This window comes from Cariama cristata, unplaced genomic scaffold (genome assembly GCF_000690535.1).
Source record: "Cariama cristata isolate BGI_N322 unplaced genomic scaffold, ASM69053v1 scaffold7647, whole genome shotgun sequence".
In the NCBI taxonomy this organism is placed as follows: domain Eukaryota; kingdom Metazoa; phylum Chordata; class Aves; order Cariamiformes; family Cariamidae; genus Cariama; species Cariama cristata.
In genome coordinates, this window is record NW_009626141.1 from 90,195 (window position 1) to 108,968 (window position 18,774).

General features: G+C 41.2%; 1 protein-coding gene across 1 annotated transcript in view; it reads right to left on the minus strand.

Moving 5' to 3' along the window:
- Positions 1 to 18,774, minus strand: part of PTPRT (protein tyrosine phosphatase, receptor type, T) — a 160,138-nt gene that overhangs the window by 27,356 nt on the left and 114,008 nt on the right. Inside the window, exons 13-14 of the mRNA XM_009703901.1 lie at positions 11,046 to 11,233; positions 4,865 to 4,952 (exon numbers count right to left, since the gene is read on the minus strand). Of these exons, the coding sequence (XP_009702203.1) occupies positions 4,865 to 4,952; positions 11,046 to 11,233 (276 nt within the window). The remainder of the gene's footprint in view (positions 1 to 4,864; positions 4,953 to 11,045; positions 11,234 to 18,774) is intronic.

Consider the following 18,774-nt stretch of genomic DNA (forward strand, 5'->3'; position numbering starts at 1 on the left):
GACTTTAAAGGGCTTTTTAAAGAACAGCAAATGTCTTCATTATATTTTCTCCCAATGGTTAAAATTTATTTCTGATTCTGCACTCTATCCACTGGACCACACTAGCCAAGGAGACTACATCTTTGGCACACTGAAGTGAGTGTTGCTCAACTCTTCTGTAAGTTTATCAGACATCATATCATCATGTGTTACAAATGGATTGTAAGAAACTTTAAAAATGGAGGGAGAAACTGGAGAAAAATTGCATGTCTGTAACATTCAGGACTGCAAAAAATGGAAATATACCTTAACAATATATAAGTGATTTTATTTCTCTATTTCCTATAGTCCATATGCAAGTTAGCAGAGCTCTAAATTTGTATGAAGAGTACTTTGACTGAAAATTGGTCTTAAAACAGATTTCAAAAATGACAAGAATTTCACTGAAAAGCATTGTGCTCCCATTTTAGCATAGAAATGCTATCGTTTCAAACTTCTGTCAAAATTCCCATTAGTGATCATTTGAAATATCACTGCAATTTTTCCACATCTCATTTTGACACCAGCACTGGATTAATCTCACACAACTTTCGCCATCTAAATATTACACAGCTAGTCTAAACTGGCTGTCAAGATTTCCCACATAGTCAATGGAGAAATATAGACATCTTTTGAAATGATTCAACCCAGTTCTGGTACGAAAGGATGATTTGCCCTCTCAAGGACACCCTGTCTCCCCCTTTTCTATCCCCACTGATTCTGCACTGAGCCTTGAGAACTGGGTAACAGCAAGGTGTGATATATCCCATCCTCTCAGGATCACATATCATGGAGATTGCACAGACAAGCAAGAGTTTAGGCACTACAGAAGAAACCATGGAATAAAAATGCTTGGAAGATAAAAGACTTCTATTGTAAATCCAACACTGACATGTGGGTTTTTTATTTTATGCATTACTCCTGTCTGTGGCCAAGAAGTGCACTCGACCTGCGTTTCAGCTGAAAGCTCCGTTAATCTCTCTCTGTTGTTCGTCTCTTCCGCCACAAAATTTTTCGATTAATTCACGGTCTTCCAGCCCAAAGCATATGGTAGTCAGAGCATGAAGAAAATGAAGCAAATTTCTCTACTGTCTTTTGTCATCAACTCAATAGTTTTCAACAGACCATCACAAGACTTCAAAACCATGGTGCCTAAGTGGGAAGATGCTCTGCTCCTGATGGGAGGATGTGTCTCAAGTAGCACCAGTACGAGTACGCCTGTGAGTCCTGACCTCCTCCTCTAATATTATGCTCAGTAAAGGAAGAACAGAAAGAGAAAGAAAGTGCTCTCCTGTAAGCTGATGCAAAATACGTGTCTTTATGTCCTCAGCTCTCATCTGAGAGTTTTCACTCTTTCATAATGTAATGGCTCTAAATCTGGACAAGACTGGGAGAAATAGAATAGAATCAAAGGTCCCATTCAGCTTCCAGATGTTTTCTCTCCTATGTAATGGGCTCAGTGCAAAGCACAAAAGCTCATCACCCCCCCCCCCCCCGCCCCCCCGCAACCACTTGCTGATGTGCTTTGAAGGCCTCAATATCTAGGTCCTAAACCAAATTTAAAAAATTTTGCTTCAGTACATAAATGCATACACTACCTACCCTTGCCTGCTAAAGAAAAATCTTTGCATCTCCACAACTGCCTTTGTGTTTACAGCTTTTATACCCAAAACGCTGGAGCAAAGCTCATGGACTCTGCCGATACAATAAAAAGTTTGAGTAAGGCAACTTCCTCCAGCATGGCAAATCTGTGCAATAACATTGCATCTTTCCATCATCAACAGTGGATTTCTGTGGTCATACAGACCCCAAATCCACTCCTCAGCTTTTCCTTTTCTCCAAAAAACATACCAGTGTCGCAGATTGAAGGGAACCCTGAAAAACCAGGGTTTAAAGCATGGGAGAGCTTAGAGCTCTCTTGCATCTCCCCTCCATGAACAGATTAGCCTCATCTGCAGTTTTGGTTTGCAAATGTAAGAACAGCAGATGTTGGGGTTGGCAGTAAAATCTAGGTTTTCATAGAGAGGCAGGATGTTAATACAGCCCTGGGAAAGCAGTGAGCCGAGTAAAACAGTCCTGTAAGTGTACTATTACCCAGAAGGCCATAAAGACAAGATCTAATCTGCTGTGATTCACTGAGCAATGCTACTTATTGCAAGAGCTTACAAACCCACATTTTAACAAAAGGCTCTGAAGCAGTTACAAAAGTTAGATCAAAACCTGACTTTTCAATTCACTCCCCAAAAGGCATGGGATATCTCATTCCAGGAGTGATGGAATGGCAACCATGGTTAAATAAATAATGTTAACTGCCATCTGCAGCCTTTTACCAAATAAACTGGTAGGAGCAATAAGTGCATACTCTGGGTTTCACCAGCAATTACACTTCTAGTACAACAAAGCAGCTAAGGGTGTAATTGTTTTCCACCTCCCAAACCTCAGTTTGTACCCACTGAGCACAATTCATCTTCATGATCTGCCCAGAGGGAACTACTCTCCCGCTATTCTCAGCTCTGCTATCAATCCTCTACTCTGGATACTTCAATCAGGGAAGTTGCCCAGCGTCGCCCATCACTAGGGTCTGTCTCAAGGCTTAGCCAGTGACACCACTGATAACTTCCCAATGGTTTTACAAAATGTCTGACCAATGATATGCTCCTTCCTTAGGCATTTTCCCCTCCTCCCTAGCCTCTTCAAAGTGAAGTAAGGATTTCACTCCATTTCATCACTCTTTATTGCACATTACTAAATTCTCCTTGCTGTCTTTTAGAAGAGCTGTGGTCTCCTCCTCAGACTCTTTGTTCTGATATATATTTGAAGTGAAGAAAATCCACTCAACTTTGCTATTTACCTTCAACTTTTCTGCATCCATCCTCTCTTTCACTATCTTGCTTTCTTTATCTATGCCTTTCCACCCTCTCAACCTCATTCTGAAATCTTTCCCAACAGCCCTCCAAATTGAGCTTCTTTTCTATGCTTTATAGCATGCAGATACTTCTTCCTTAGCTTTGATTACATTTTGCATTCCCTTATTGAAGTGCATCACCTCCTATCTGTATTGCTACCGTATGTATATTTATAGCTAAAAGGCTAACATCACTCTTTGTTAGACAACAATTCATCTTTGTGAACACCTTCCCTTTAGATAATACCCCATTTATCTTCCTTGATTTTGCTTCCTTAATTCCTTCTCACATTTCACTTGGAGTTCAACATTTTCCTTGTGACCACCTTCAACATAAATTAGATGGTGGCTATTGTACACAGTCCTGTCTCTTTTCACCTCCACTTTTACATTATATCAACTGCTTCCCCAAAATCATACAGAAAAACAAAGTGTCTTTCACATTTCCTTCCTTATATCATAGTAGGGCACCTCCATCTTCAATCCAGTGTGTAGTTGTTATAGCTGGAGGATTCATCCGTCTTAGACTAACTTAATGTAAGCTTAATCTCTCTCTTTGCCACTAGGAACACAAGAAACAGCGAGGTGGAGCTTTTAGGCAGCTGAAGTTAAGGGAGACAATTTTCACGCTAACTGTAATACTCCCGTACTATCACTTCCATTTTGCACATGGAGAAAGAAAGACTGATAGAACTGGTGACTTGCTCACAACCAACACAGAAGTGGGATCAGATCAGGGCTCAGAAACTTCTGATCTTCATTTCCAGATTTCTTCCTCTTTACCATGGGGTCCCTGAACTGAGCTGTTCTATGCCATTCCCCCCAAACTGTTAAATGAATCATTTCTTCCAAGTCTTAAGAGAGGAGTAGTTATGCGTGAGATGATCTTTCTTTGTGGCCAAAGCCTGTTTGTTCTACAGGAAATATGTATTTAACCTGAGGAAAAAATACAGTACTAAATATATCACTCAGCATGACTTAATTTTGTGCTTACAGCGTTCTATAGATTTATCCAGTCATGAAAATCTATGGCATGTTAATTTATATTCTTATTTCTTGTTCTGATGGTCTCAGACCTGGCTTCTCCAGTTTGATGCTGCTCAGCAGCCCTTATGAAGAGTTATTTCTCTCACCTCCTCTCCCCAGTCATTATAAAGAATAATGAAACACCAGGGTAAGCTGCCCAGAGAGCTTGTGGAAAGCTTAACTTCGGAGATCGTTAGGAAGGGGCTTCACAAATATCTGATAAAAACGACAGAGGTGAATCTAGTCCTGACTTGGAGAATAAAGCTGACCTAAATGTTTTTATGGAGTCCTTCACTGCCCTGCAGTTCTGCGATGTATCAATATTCCCATAACATCAACAGTAATTGGTTATTGAAAGAAGTACAACTAAGAAGCTTCAGTGCATTTTCAGCTGCCTCATTGTGATTCTGAGGCAGAAGCTAAGCTTTCCGCACACATCAAAACCAGCTCTTTGGGAACAAGCAGCGACTGCTCCACTGGTTACTGACCACAAGGAAGAAGAAAATCTGATCACTGATCCATATCTAAAAATCTGATACACCTACATCTCCTTTTGTGCTCCCATTCAAGCCACTGAAACCTCTGGCTTATGTAGTATATATGGACAGAAAGCGGGCATCATCACACACTGCGAAAATCTGACAATAGGGTTTAGACATTAAATAACAAACATTAAGCAGAAAGCAAGGCAGATAGAAAATGTGTAAAAAACGGTAAAGTCACACAATGACTTCACGTAAAACAATGAAAAAAAAATAAAGAAAACATAGAAACATAGCCTGTAACAAACAGATTGAACTACTGAACGCTCAGCACTGGAAATCAGCTTTTAGTGAGATTCTCAAACACACCCTTTTCCATAGGACGCATATAAAATCTTACAGAAAGCTCAGTTTACTGTGAATTTACACCTACAGGAGATTATGTTTCCATATCTGTTCTTATTGCGGTTTTCGTCTTCCTTGGCTGTATCCCAGGATGCCGTCTGCCCCTCGGGTAGTGCCTGCAAAATAAACAATAGTGGAGTGTTTATAAAAATCTGGCCAATGCCTTCAGGTGGATTAAGATGACTGAGCAGGGCAAAAAATAAAGGCGCTGCGTAATTCAGTAGTTAACCAAGCAAACAGCTGTTCTTGAGGTAAGGGCACATCCACTGATGCAAAAAGCAGAGCTTGGTGCAGACCATTTGCATCTCTTGGCTTCTGTCAGTGAAGAATCATTTTCCTCCTGCTACTTCAGATCTAAAAGGATCGGGGAATTTGTTTCTGGCTGCACAGTCACAGTTTAACCTCATTTCCCCTGTAGAACAGGGTTTGTGGAGATTTCACGTACATACACCTCTCAGAAAACCCAGACAGCTGAAATACAGTGCTCAGTCTTTAAGTTGAAAACAGATACAGTGTTTTCGCCTATTTCTATATTAACAATGGGATGATGCAATACAAACCACTAGCTGCTTTTCTTTGGGGAAAAATAAAAAAGCTCAGGGTTTTAGATCATGTGTAAGGAAGAGAGGCAAAAGGAGGTAAAACATTCTCACGAAGTATGAAAATAAATAGTCATTTTCCTAAAATCTGCTCTTTTACTTGAGGAAGGATGGGGTAAGGAAACTGGCAGCACACAGTGCTACCCTGCCCTGCAGCTTGACCCTACAACTATTCTGAACACACCCAAATGAGCCACTTTCCCCTTGAGACACGTCCAAGAAGGATTTTCAAGGCAGAGTCAGGAAAACAGCAATTGCCATGGGATTTGGCTGGAGGATGGTCTCGCCTGCCTTGGACGCTGGTCCAGATGCCTGTCAGCAGGATGATCCCTCTCTCTCCCCGTCTCTGGACAGTTGGGGATGTCAGCACAGGCAGATCAAAGCAGCAGGCACAGCAATGTTTTCTGCCGGCACAGCAACGGCACCAGCTCCCTGGGTATCATCGGCTTCACAACCGGATGGAAAACCACGATCTGCAAACCACTGCTGTCGGCTGCAGCCAGCCTAGCCTTGACTTGTGCCAAAAAAACAGGTGAGGAGAAGCACAGCTCCCGCTCCATTGCCTTATAGATCTGCTTCCTCCAAGATCTACTCCCTAACATGATCCTACATTACTAAAAACAACAGCAACATTGTAAGTTGTATTATTTATGGTCCCTAGGGAATGATCGGGTTTTATACCACCATCATTGTAGAATCATATCTGCCTCAGCTAGCAGCGGATAGTTTGACACTGCTGTGCTAGAAAATGAATTTATACTCATCTCCACAAGCTATCCAGGTCCATTACAGCGCCTGAACGCAATAGCAGAGAGACACAATTATTAGGATCTACAACACTGACATTACAATTAAACTTAATATGAGCAAACCCCTGGCAGACCAGATCATTGTGAATTTCCCCCAAAGGGGTTCCAGGACAGAAAATGTCAGGCACTGCAGCACTGCCATGGGCATTGCTGACAAAAGCCGGGGACACAGAGTTCCTATTCAAAAGCCCAGGAGAAAGAGTAATAACTCTATAATTGGCGAGGGCTTTGATCACAAATATATTTCCTTTACAGACAGCTGTTTCCAAATAGCAGCTCATCTCCTGAGCAAAAAATAAAACCCAACAAACCGACACACACCAACAAAAAAAATCTCTGAGTAGAAGAAAAAGAGGTGAGGAAGGTTCATTTTCATCTTCAAAGACTGAGGAAAAAGGTGCCTTATTTTTCCACTAATATCAAATTACAGCAGATTGACCAGAGAATGGCAACAGTCATTAGACATCTAATCATAGCCATCTGAAAAGAAAAAGAAAACAAAGAAAAACCTTTTTCACGACTTCCATGTGGGAGAAGCTATCTTGGCCAAAGAAAATACATTCAGGTCCAATAAATCCCTTTTCAACAAACTGTATCCTTTCACGTGATTTGAACATGAAATTCTCCATTGAAATTGATGTTTTTATATTTGCCTGATACAGCCTCCAAGGATTTAAGAGCCCAGGATTTTTCATCTCATTCAATACCAAAGAAATCTTTGCTTTTCACAGAACTATCCATCTCTGAAGAGAGGAAGCACAGCTCTGGTTGGTGAGGAACACAAACTGCCTTTGCTGAAGTGTACCTTATATCCCTACTTTTAGACTCACCAGATGAGCAAATTGGAGTAACTGTATGTACGCGGGTAGTACAGCACAAACAATTTTTCTGTGAGATCACTAAAAATGCAGCACCAAGAATCGAAACTGCATTAAAAATACAAAGGCAAAAATATCACTTCTAATTTGGCTGCATCCAGAAAAAGAAGAGCATACCTAATGTTTTGTTCCTTCAGATTTTGTTTGTACAGTAAGTATCTCCATAATAGCAAAAAGGGTTAATATTTCTTTTTCTCTGTGCGTTATCGGCAATGGTACATCAGGATAGACCATTCAGGCACTGGGATTTGACCTGCGTGTCACAGGAAATGCTCCTCCTTCTTTCTTTGATTTGTTAACAGCAAAATTTCATTGTTCAAAAATCCAGACTTGATTTTTAACCTTTTCTTACTTTTCTTCTTTTAGAGAAGTTTTGTAAAATTTATACTAAAATATCCGCCCAGAAGCAGAATTTATGTTACAATGATGCTTTTTAAGCTAAATTGATCTAATTTTTATCTGAAATGACAAGGACAGATCTCTAAAACTCAGCTTCATCTCAGTCAAGCTTTCTAAGCAACACGGCCCAAACATAACTAAAGTGTTCACACTAAATTGAGGCTTATTGCAAGCCAATTTAAATTTCCAATGGATGCATTCAGTTAGTTCGCCGTTCGTCTTTTAATTTAAATACGGAAACTTCAGTCATTCATCTGCACTGATCTACCCCACTGCTGCAGTATCGCTGCCAAAGGCAACAACATCAATTAAAAGCCTTGCTGCTCATCTCGAAGTGTGTCACAGAGTCCTGGCCCTCTCCCTGCAGTCATCATCTTCTCAACAGTGGTGGTAAAACTGTTCCCATAATGCTGCTGTGACCCAGGGTCAAAAGCTGCTTTGGGTTAAAACAAAAACAAAAACAAAAACAAAAACCTGGAAAGAAATATTTCAGCCAGTTCAGTTCCCCGTTCTGGTTTGTAGCAAAGCCTTAAGCCAACACTGTCCAAGGACAGCATCTACAGTAACACCCTGCTGCCAAACACTTTGCGATGTCACATCATAGCCTGAACCACAGGATCTATTCTTTCGACCAGACAGAAGATGTGTAGCCACCAGCTAGAAATGAAAGGGTTAAAATCCAGAGGCGACTTCAATAAGCTGAAGACTCTCAATACTAAGATGTCTGAGGACAGAGACACAAAATCCGAAATAACTAAACGGTCTCCATAATGCAGCAGGAGGATGTACTTTAGTGACATCCTAAATCACAATGGAAAATGAGTTTGGATACTTAAGCTTATTATCTCCATAGCCAGTAATTGGTGCTCGCAGTAAGTCTATGGGACTCGTCTCACAGCTCACAACAAATCAGGGCTGATATGTTCTGAAAAAGGAACAGGTGACATTTAAACGTGTCCCCTTTAAATGTTTACAGCTATGCCTAATCCCAAATAGTGCTATCTACATCCAGTGCCAGTGATAGATTTTTTCTCTTGTGGTCTACACATTTTATTGCAAAACAGAAGCAGTAGCCAAAAAGGCCCAAGTCACACTTTGGCCTCAGGTGCAGCCGGCAGATCTAAAATAACACCCACACGGCAAGTGCTGACAGATTCCCACGTTCACACACACACACGCAGTTATCATCCGTTTCACACCAGCAGTGACACCGCTTAACGCAATCGCGTCCTGCTTTTCATCTCGGTGTGGAGTTACGTGCAAGATGAAAGCACCAGAAATACTTTTCTAGATGCCCTGGGTAAAACATGCTGCTTGTGCTCTGATGGTCCGTAGGTGAAGGTATACTTTAAACAAGTATCGAATGCAATTTCCAGGTTACTCAGTGGAGATGAGAATGTATAGAGTTAAGAGATTGCCATGTGTGACTGCTACACTCCGTTCAAAGCGATTTTTCATGAGAGTAAAATTATTTGGTAACATGTCACTAAATAGGCTGTAATTTATGCTATCAATTTGCAAAGTAAGTAGAAAAATCAGCTCCTTAGAAGAAAAAAACATATTTGGAGGTGACACTGATATTAATGTACGAAAACACATTTCAAAAGAGACCTCAAATTCTTTTCGAAGATTTTCTCAACCATTTTGCAAAGCCAGTTTTGCAGCTTTGTGTTCTTCCCGATTCCAGGCTGAGACACCCCTCTCGGCCAACTTAAACCTCCTACCTCCCAGGAGCTGTAGCACTCCTTGACACCCTCCCCGCGTCTGCGGTATTGCTGGTGGTGGCTGAGAGCTATTTGGAGCTGAAGTGCTGCCTGCGTCCCATGCTCTGAAAACCAAATTCCACCATAGAAAATGACTGTTACTGCAGGCAATTATCTCTGACTGAAGGGCAGAACAGCGCATGTGATTTGAGAGCTCGTGGCATTCTCCAGGCTATTTCTTGTAAAGAAAGGAATTATGCAAATCTATATAATGTCATCGTCATTATATACGTATGTAGATAGCACTTTCTGGGAAAGGCAGAACTTGTGGAGCTGAAAGTTGCATTGACATTTTTCATGCTAATGTGCTATTTTGATAATTACCAATGCCAGTGCCAGAAAATTACATATATGCCAGCACCTGTTTTCTTCTTGAACATCAAGAACTAGATCTTAGGGCATCTGTAATTGAGTTGAATGTAGTTTTGGGTACTAATCATGGAAATGGAGGCCAAGGGGGGGGGCTAAGTAAATCTCCTAAGAGAATTATTACCCTTTTTCAATATTAAAGAGAGTTCTTTATATTGATAGTTTAATTACCGTGCTTGATTGTGGGGCACAAGTGACTAGACCTGGTTAACATATAGTTACCAGAAACATTTGTTATGACAGTCTTTGATACCATCTGATTAAAAAAAAAAAATACTCCCTGGTGACAACCAAGAAAAGATTGCCTCTCAATTACAGCAAAACCCAGCAATGATACAAACCCCATGGACTCTTATTTGCAGGGTGGAAAAGTGAGCTGTTTTCGTTAAGTAACTTATTTTTCACAGCTGTTATATTATTTTTAAGTAGTTTTAATGCCCCTACACATATCAATTGCTTATTGCCTTCCCACAAGCTTACTACATTCATTATAATTATCACTTGCTAGAGCAAAGTCTCACATACGTTTGATGCCATTTCCCTCTTCTGTTCTCTCTGCTCTAAATGTATATTCCTCTTCCAATTCCTCCCCAACGTCATGTTTCTTCTTGTCATTTGGATTACACATCCGGTCATTCCAGCTCGGGGGGGAAGAGGTGTGTGTAGGAGGAAGGCTGCTCTCATTTTTGCAGCTTAGTCTTTGCCTTTCTCCTCACATGGAGTTGGAAGAGTGCATCAGTCAAACACATTCTGAGCCAGAGGTTTGAGTATACTGGAAACTCCACCTTCATTTAAGCTACACAAGGTTCTTGCCTTTGCCTTTAAAATTCTGCATTCAGGTCATTAAGCTGTGATTTAATTTGGTCAATTAAGGGCATGGTGGCATCGGGTATATAGTTGGACTTGACGATCTTCATGATCTTTGAAGTCTCTTCCAACCATAATGATTCTATGATTGTTACAGAGTATTTGGAGCTCACAAAAAGCTCGAGCAAAAACCCTTCCTTTGCTTAAAGCCTGGCTTGCACTACTGTCAATGAAAGCACATCAATAAGTAAGGGACTCTAAGTCCTTCATCAAGTTCAGCACCGGTTAAATATTTACTGTCTGCTCTTTATGGGAGAGAGGGCACATGCTAACAGATGAGCACCTTGTCATTATCTTACTGCTGTAGTGAACACCTTTTCTTTGGACTAGAGGGCCACCAAAGATTGCTAGCACTGTAAAATCCTACCCCCATAAACAGAAATAAGATGGAGAAAGGAAAGGATTAAGAGGGTAAATGAATTAAGGAAAAGAGGCTCTTAAAATCAGTTATCCTCCCCTCCCGAGCATCCATTCTTCGCGAGTGCAACTTCTCTACTCGTTCATGTGAGCGAAGGTTCCTCTCACCTCATACTCCTCCTTAAATCCATAGCCCTGTCCTCGCTTCATCTGGGTGATGTGCTGCAGCAGGTCGGCCACTCGGATGGCTGGCTGGAACTGTCCCCGGGGGTAGGACATTTCCACCGGCTCACAGCTCCGGTACGGGTGGGTCTGGATAGTCAGGGTTGGCTGGGTCATCTCTCCATGGCTACTGTCTGTTTTAAAGACAGGGAGGCAAAACAAGCTTTCACCTATCTGGCATTTCCATTCTCATTCTTGCTCCGTTTGTTTATTTGTTTCTCCACCACCCCATAGGTTGGCGCAGGCAAAAGAAATCAAGAAATAAGTAGGAAACAGGCATTTGTCTACAGCTGCCTAGAAGGACTAAATCACACTTGAGTATTTTTTTGTGTCAAGGAGACAAACCCAAAGAGATAGGAACAGAGTAAATAGCCAATCGGGCTAACGAGGATACAGCACATTTTGTAAGGGTGAGCTCTGCTTAACAACTCCCATCGAATTACATACCTTTCTTCACAAACCTGCAAAGAACGTGACTAAAAGATACATACAGATGAGCAAGATATTGAAGAGGGATTTGGGTGTACAGCACGAGATAACTGAAAGAGGCCCAAGTTAATAGCAAACAAATTATTAGCATTTCAAATAAGTCACACAGGACGTTAGAGGCAAATTAAACTGCTCTGCTAGTTCAGGCCTAAAATTTCTGTGTCATTTACAAAGACGTAATAGTATCAGAAATAATAAACCAGCATAAAAATATAGTTACCTTGCATGCAGAAACTTAAATTTCAGATACCTAAACAGAAAAAGTTTCTTTTTGAAAGAAGTGGATTAAAAAATACCTCTATCACTACACAGATGGAATTGTAACCTCTTATATCCCCAGCAAAACTCTATATACACAACAAAATATTCCTGGCGAACTAATAGAAAAGAACTTAAATAACCAAACAATTGACTGTCACAATATTTATTTTTAACAACAGAAACTCAGATTAAATGAAAAATTCAATTTCTTATCCACCAGAGCTGATCAAATTTAAATAAGTGGCCAAAGAAATCATTGGTTTTTTCAATGATTACAGGCATCTGAGATGCTTGGGTCCTTTCACACATACAGGCCTTAACCGCCTGCATCAATTCCTTCTGGTCTTACCCAAAACTAACCTATTAGCAAACAGAAAACATATTTCCCTGAGATGGTTCATTAAAAAACCTTAAAATTGCATACACAAGGCTTGTTTCTTACAGAAAGCTCACTGACAAAGAGCCTAACCACCATCCCTTGTCAGCAATACTACAGTCATGTTTTTGAAGGGATAAAGAATAAACTAATCAAATTGCAATTTCAGGGTGATTTTTGTGAGGCAGAAATATGGTCGGAATGCTATTGTAAACATCGCTATCTTGAGAAATCGCCACAGAGTTTTGATTAGAAACAGTCAGGATCTCAGCCACGTCCCTCATTGCAAAAGCGGGGAGGAGCAGACAGATGAGGGCATTAGTCTGCCTTCCCCGCAGCCGGCAAAACGATGACATGACAAAACACAACAAATAACGCCTTAGCCGATTTACTGTTATACTAGGGGGAGGATATCAAGACAGGCATACGCTCTGTTTTGAAGCTGCAGGACTATGAGAAGGAGAAAGGAATGCCAGCAGTGGACACTGCTGCAGGGCAAGTTGATCTCCAGCGTGAGATAAATTAGTCTGGTGGCTGAATTATCAGAGATGCCGAACACATCCTGCTGCTTCTGAAATAAATCGGCACAAAGTGACGATCTGCTCTGAAGATTAGGCTACTGAATTCAAGGATTTCTGAATCCCAGGTTTTCATAAACATAGTCACATTCCCAGGATGCTCATGAGATTTACAGAGCTATGGCTCTAGTGAAGCAACCCTCACATACAAAATGTGAATAAATTGGGGTTTAAGGAAGAGTAACATCCAAAGCATTTGTATAATCATCCCTAATGCTCCGACTAATGACAGTGTGAGAACTCTGAACAGAGGGAATTTCAAGGCTTATTAATTCCCCTAGTTGGATGCGCTTTCCCAGCGCATCTTTCCTCCCCTATTCCCTATTAACCTCCTGTAATGGAGAGGAGAAGATTTTTATTGCGGACCATTTCCAACAGACATACTATGCTTAATTTTCCATCATTAGGTTTAATACAAACCCAATTTCACAATTGGCTTCTCTGAGGGACCTGCAAGTAATGCCACATTTTTATCAGCCCCAATTAAAAAACATTACGATATCCCTACTCAAGAGGGAGTCTTAAAACTAATGTGCGGTTCTAGCGCTAATATGGTAAGGGCACATGCAGAGCACAGGCTACTTGTAAAATGTAGCTCAGATCAGTCAGCTCCTTTGCAGGCAATTAGTAATTTCTCTCTTCATCAGATCCTTTAATTCTGGTATACTTGGCTCTTCTCAGCCAGAGGTACCACAGGGAGAGGCGAAAGCCAGAAAAGTGGTGCCCCTTCCTTTCCAGAACAACTGCCCTCAAAGTAGGCGCCCATGCAATGAACCTGGAACTAGAAGGAGCTGCTCAGCAGCGAAGAAGGATTTGACTCTGGCCTTTAAGTTTATAGTGATGACTGTGCTTCTGGTCTCTTTGGTCAGATAGAGAAAAAATGGTACAAACCCCACTGATTCTAGTAGCAGCTTTTGCAGTCTGGTCCGTGGCATCACACCGTTTGCATGCCTCTCGCCCTGCCAAGCGTGTCTACTTAAAAAAACAGTGTCACACAATCTGGGTCAGCCTACTCTCAATCCTATGACACACAGAGCTGAAACTAGGCAGAAGATCATCTCCTCTGGACATCTGTGACAAACGTATCTTGAATGGTCTCTGCGTTAACCTGAAAGAAAACCTAAGCCCAACAATTGCACCAGCTCAGGACAACTATGAGTTATTCCCAGAAGTATTTTATCTGGACCAAGGAAAGAATGGAGGGGCTTGTATGGAGACAAATTGCCATGTATGAGGCGAGCCTAGCATTCATATGTTCTGCTAATAAAGCCTGACGCAAGAAACATACTGTTCCTTCTCCATCTAATCACTCCATGAGCCTGAACCTAAGCATGGTTAATGAGGCGCTCACGCAAGGCACACCACCTTCTCTCAAGACGTGCTGTTTACAGCAATTTTGTGAACAATTCAAAATGCAGGTAGGAGGGAAGGTAGCAGCAAACTGATCTCTCATCAGGACAATCAAGCAAAAGAGTCTTTGGAGGGCTTGCAAATAGGCTTTGCTTTTCCTGCAGGTTGCAGCCATAAACCACATCCCATTCCTTTTGGCACCATTAGTGCTGGAAAAGACAACAAAAATACCAGCCCCTCAGCAAAGTCAGACTTCTGCTTTAATTGTTGCAGTAAAGGCAAGTCACAGCAATTTTCCATAGCCCCTTCTCTCCGTCCCCTTTTCTCAAACATGCCTCCATTCCCTTGCAAATGAGGATGAGTTTGTAGGACAAATTGTTCAAAACTTCCACCAAAGTTTCGGCAGTGCCTCTAAAGCAAGTGTGCTTTTTATGAGTTTTTCAGTGAGAAGTACAAACCAAGAAAATAGACGTTGGGTTTTTTTTGAACGATGCTTGAAATAAGTCACTCTAATACCCAGAAACTACTAAACATACAGAATCGTGCATCAGGTTTTTTTGGATAATATTTCATATGCACATCTTATTTCTAGTCATATGTCCTCATTTTGTTGATAGGAACACATACCACCATGTTTCATTGCATACCGAAGATAGAATACAGAAATAATCTGAATTAAAACATTTCAAGAGATGGTGATTCCATTCTGACTCCTAAAGCTGCGGCAATGATTAATTACCCTTGCTGTCTAAACATTTCCTAATTGCAATTTGATTTTGCTTAGCACTGAATCTTATTATACCTTCTGTTAGATTAGAGAGCCCTCTGAGCATCTGAAATCTTGACCCATATAGGCACCAAATCTCTTCTTCAGTTTCTCTTTGATAAAGTAAATCAATTGAGAGCTTCTCAAGTCTCATTAGGGCAAGCTGTTCAGGGCTCCAGTTCCTTCCTAGAACCATTTCCACTTTTCCAAAGTTCTTTCTGTGCAGCTGTAAATAAAACAGGTATTCGGGATGTTGCTGGAAACACGCTATTTGTAAAAGGATCATTTCTAATACCAGCAGCTGCAATAGCAAAATGTGTTGTCAGCTTGTTTGTTAACTCTTTTTAGTGCAACACTCTTACTCCCCATACCAAGATGTCTGTTGCCAACGCAGATATTTTGATTTCTGGAAGCTGGCACTTTCGTTATCAGCCAAAGAGTTCACAGAATACCCTGGAATTTTGTACAAGATGTTAAATCAATGATTCACTGCCTCTCACATAACTAGCCTCATTGGGAAACTCTTCAGACATCTCAGCTTATCTGTTTCAGGTGTAACTACAGATAATCAAACTTAACAATGTGAACTCTACTTTAACTATTCACAAACTCTCCCTGCTTATGAAACGGTGCTTCTTGTGACCCTCTCTGCTGGAGAAATAATCATGAACTTGCTGAAGTAAACTCTGAGGTCCTGCTCTGCCAAGAGAAATATAATGGAGCCCAGTACGCAGAGAAAAGCTGAGGCAGAGGCCAGCTAGGTAGCGTCTTTCCTTTCCCCATTTGATGAGCAACCCTGAGGGTGAGATATTATTGCATGCCTTCTGCTACAACACCTTGTATTATATACTTTTGTTCCCATTCAGCCAAGTACAATAAATATGTCTCCCTCCACAGAAAAACTGATAAACTTCTCCATAGATGTCACAGATAAGATGAAGAGCAGCTGAGAAATTAGATTCCCAGCCTGGAAGTGGCTCTGTATGCTCAGACACCCGTGCAATGTTCCAGTAAGGCTGCTGGGAGGGGATCTGCTCATCCAGAACACCTTTGGGGATTAAAACTTTAGATCCTTTTATAGATGTAATCTTGTTTTGTAAACATAGTTTTGTTAGTCTGAGAGACAGATATCTGGACACAGAGCACGATGTTGATGTTGATCAGAAAACTAAACTACGCCTCAAACACCTAAAAGCAATGTTGCACCAACGTGTCACCTTGTGTATGCAGAGAAGTTTCTTCCAAAACTTTTGCTTTAATATCCATGAATTCCTTCTGTGTCTGAAATGACAGGCCTATCATCTCTGTTTATATTTTTATTCTCTTAGCCTTGGCAAGTGTGTAACACGATAAGACATCCTTTGCACAAAATAAATTATATTTTGAGTGGTGTTTGTGATGGATTTAATTACACACATATCCAGTCTCTCTACACTAGAGTAAGGGTTGTCAGTTATTTGACATCTTCCAAGGATGACTACAGCATGGCTAATATCCCTTCCCCTTACACTAGGGATATGGTGCAAGCTCATAAAATTAATTTGCTGTTTTGTGTGCATCGAGGCTTTATTATACGATAAATATCCAGCTATAGTATGCTATGTACTATACAAACAGTGGTATGGCAAACCAAAGTCAAAACGTCATGGTATCAACTGAGCTATAAAAAGGCACATTCCTTAACAAAAAGCCTTCTGACACCAGGTTTTGACAGAGAGCAGAGGATGCATCTTTCATTTGAAAGGCTATGAAGAAGCCACACATCCATAATAAAAAAAAGCTGGAGAAACCAATTTTCTCTAAAGAGATTTTTAAGAACTGCTTGGTAAACACCTTACACAAGTGTATTCTAATTCTATAAAAACCATTGCATACATTTTTTTCATCAGTTAGCATAGAAAAAAAATTCCCTTGAAGTAAGGAAGATGCTTTGGTGAGGTGGGCTAAGACTTAGGACTCTTGGGTACACGTGTAACAGTGCAGTTCTTCAAATGCATCAACCTCACTAAGTCAACTCTCTCTTTGCCTCCTTGTTGAAAAGAGGCTGTCGTATCTACCCATCTTACAGAGCAACTCCCTAGTTACAGCTCAAAAACCACTGGCAGCTTCAAAACAGCACACAAAACTAGAATCCTGTAGTGAGTACAAGGGCTTGGAGTGCTAGGACAAGGAGAAGTGGCTTTAAACTGGAAGAGGGAAGATTTAGGTTAAGTATTAGGAAGAAATTCTTCCCGGTGAGGGTGGTGAGGCAGTGGCAGAGGGTGCCCAGAGCAGCAGCGGATGCGCCGTGTTCAAGGCCAGGTTGCATGGGGCTTTGAGCAACCTGGTCTGGTGGAAGGTGTCCCTGCCCATGGCGGAGGGGGGGGAACTGGATGGTCTTTAAGGTCCCTTCCAACCAAACCATTCTATGATTCTACGAATCCACTAAAGACTGGAAGAGAGAGTTGTCGGAGCCACCTCATCAGCTGCAGGCAGAAAGAAACATAAAAGAAATTCAGCTCAAGTAACAGCCTACAAGAGCACGCGCCTCCATTGCTCATTCTGCTGCCGGCCAACATTAGCACAGCGAACTGATGTGAATGCCTCTCATAGCTCCTTAGAGACTGACATGGCCTGGGAGGCTACAAATACAACTGAACAGATCAAGCCATTGATTTTTTGAGCTTCCATTGCATAAAAATAACTCGTCTCACAATTTAAAAAGCCAGTAATAGTGACACTCGCTAAAGCAGCAATAGCAGCTTCGTAGTATCTTTTTAGTTCTTCAGACATTAGGTTGTGGATATACCCACAGCAGATTGATTAGGCACGGGTAAAAGCCCATCCAACCTATAGAAGAGTGAGATTCAGGGCAAATTTCTATGTCTTTCTAAGCACAAGGCAGTTTTTGCGTGAGACTTCATGACAGTGAGCTTTCTCTGCTTGTTCCCCCCATCTGCAAGGAACTACAAGGCACTACAGACCTCATCCTCTCTGGAGGGCAGTGACTCTTGTTGTTAGGATCTTCTTGAGCAGCTGAAATGAGAACAAGGGTAAATGTCCTTACATACTGCCAGGAGATGTTAATGGATGCAAGGGAAGGGACATGCTGGTTCCCCTGAAGAGACTGCCCTGATGACATCTGCTGAACATCTTCGAGAGCTACTGGCCACGCACATTTTCTCCAAAAAGAACCTCTAAGGTTGTATTACCTCCTCTTCAGGCCTTACAGTACTGGTACCACATGGGCCTTATTGAAATTTTAAAACCAGGGAAATCTACCTCCTTTATTTCTTAGTCTTAAATATTCACTTCTCTAATGAAGATGTTTGTGCAAAACATCTAAATCCAGAGTTGTCTACAACTGGAAGAGAAAGTTACGGAGCTAAAAATATGCTTTACATAAAAAAAGTATTAATCAAGCATGGGATAGGGTAGAAGCAAAAATAAAATCCCCTATATCTTACTACCAACAAATCATGTCACATCCAAGTCTAGGGAGTCATCCACTATTGCAGATACAGAACATTTATTAGCAGAAGGCATAACAGATGGGAACAAATAGCACTGAACTGCAGGTAGTGCCCAAAGACGGATATTGGTAGTGGGATGACTGATGCCCCTTTTAAGATCTCTTTTTCTTTCCCAGGAATAAGTATTAATAAACGTCAAAAATTAAACTGATTCTGCTCATACAGCAACATCCAACTTCTGGTGAATCTGTTCCGAGAAGCCAGAACGCCAAGGTTTTAATTTGTCTTCAAGTCACAAGATAGAAATTTCTTCAATGCCAAGGGCTGTTTCACAGCACCTGGGGCTGTTAAATTCAGATGGAACTGGGGGGGGGGGGGGGGGGGGGGGGGAGAGACCTGCTGT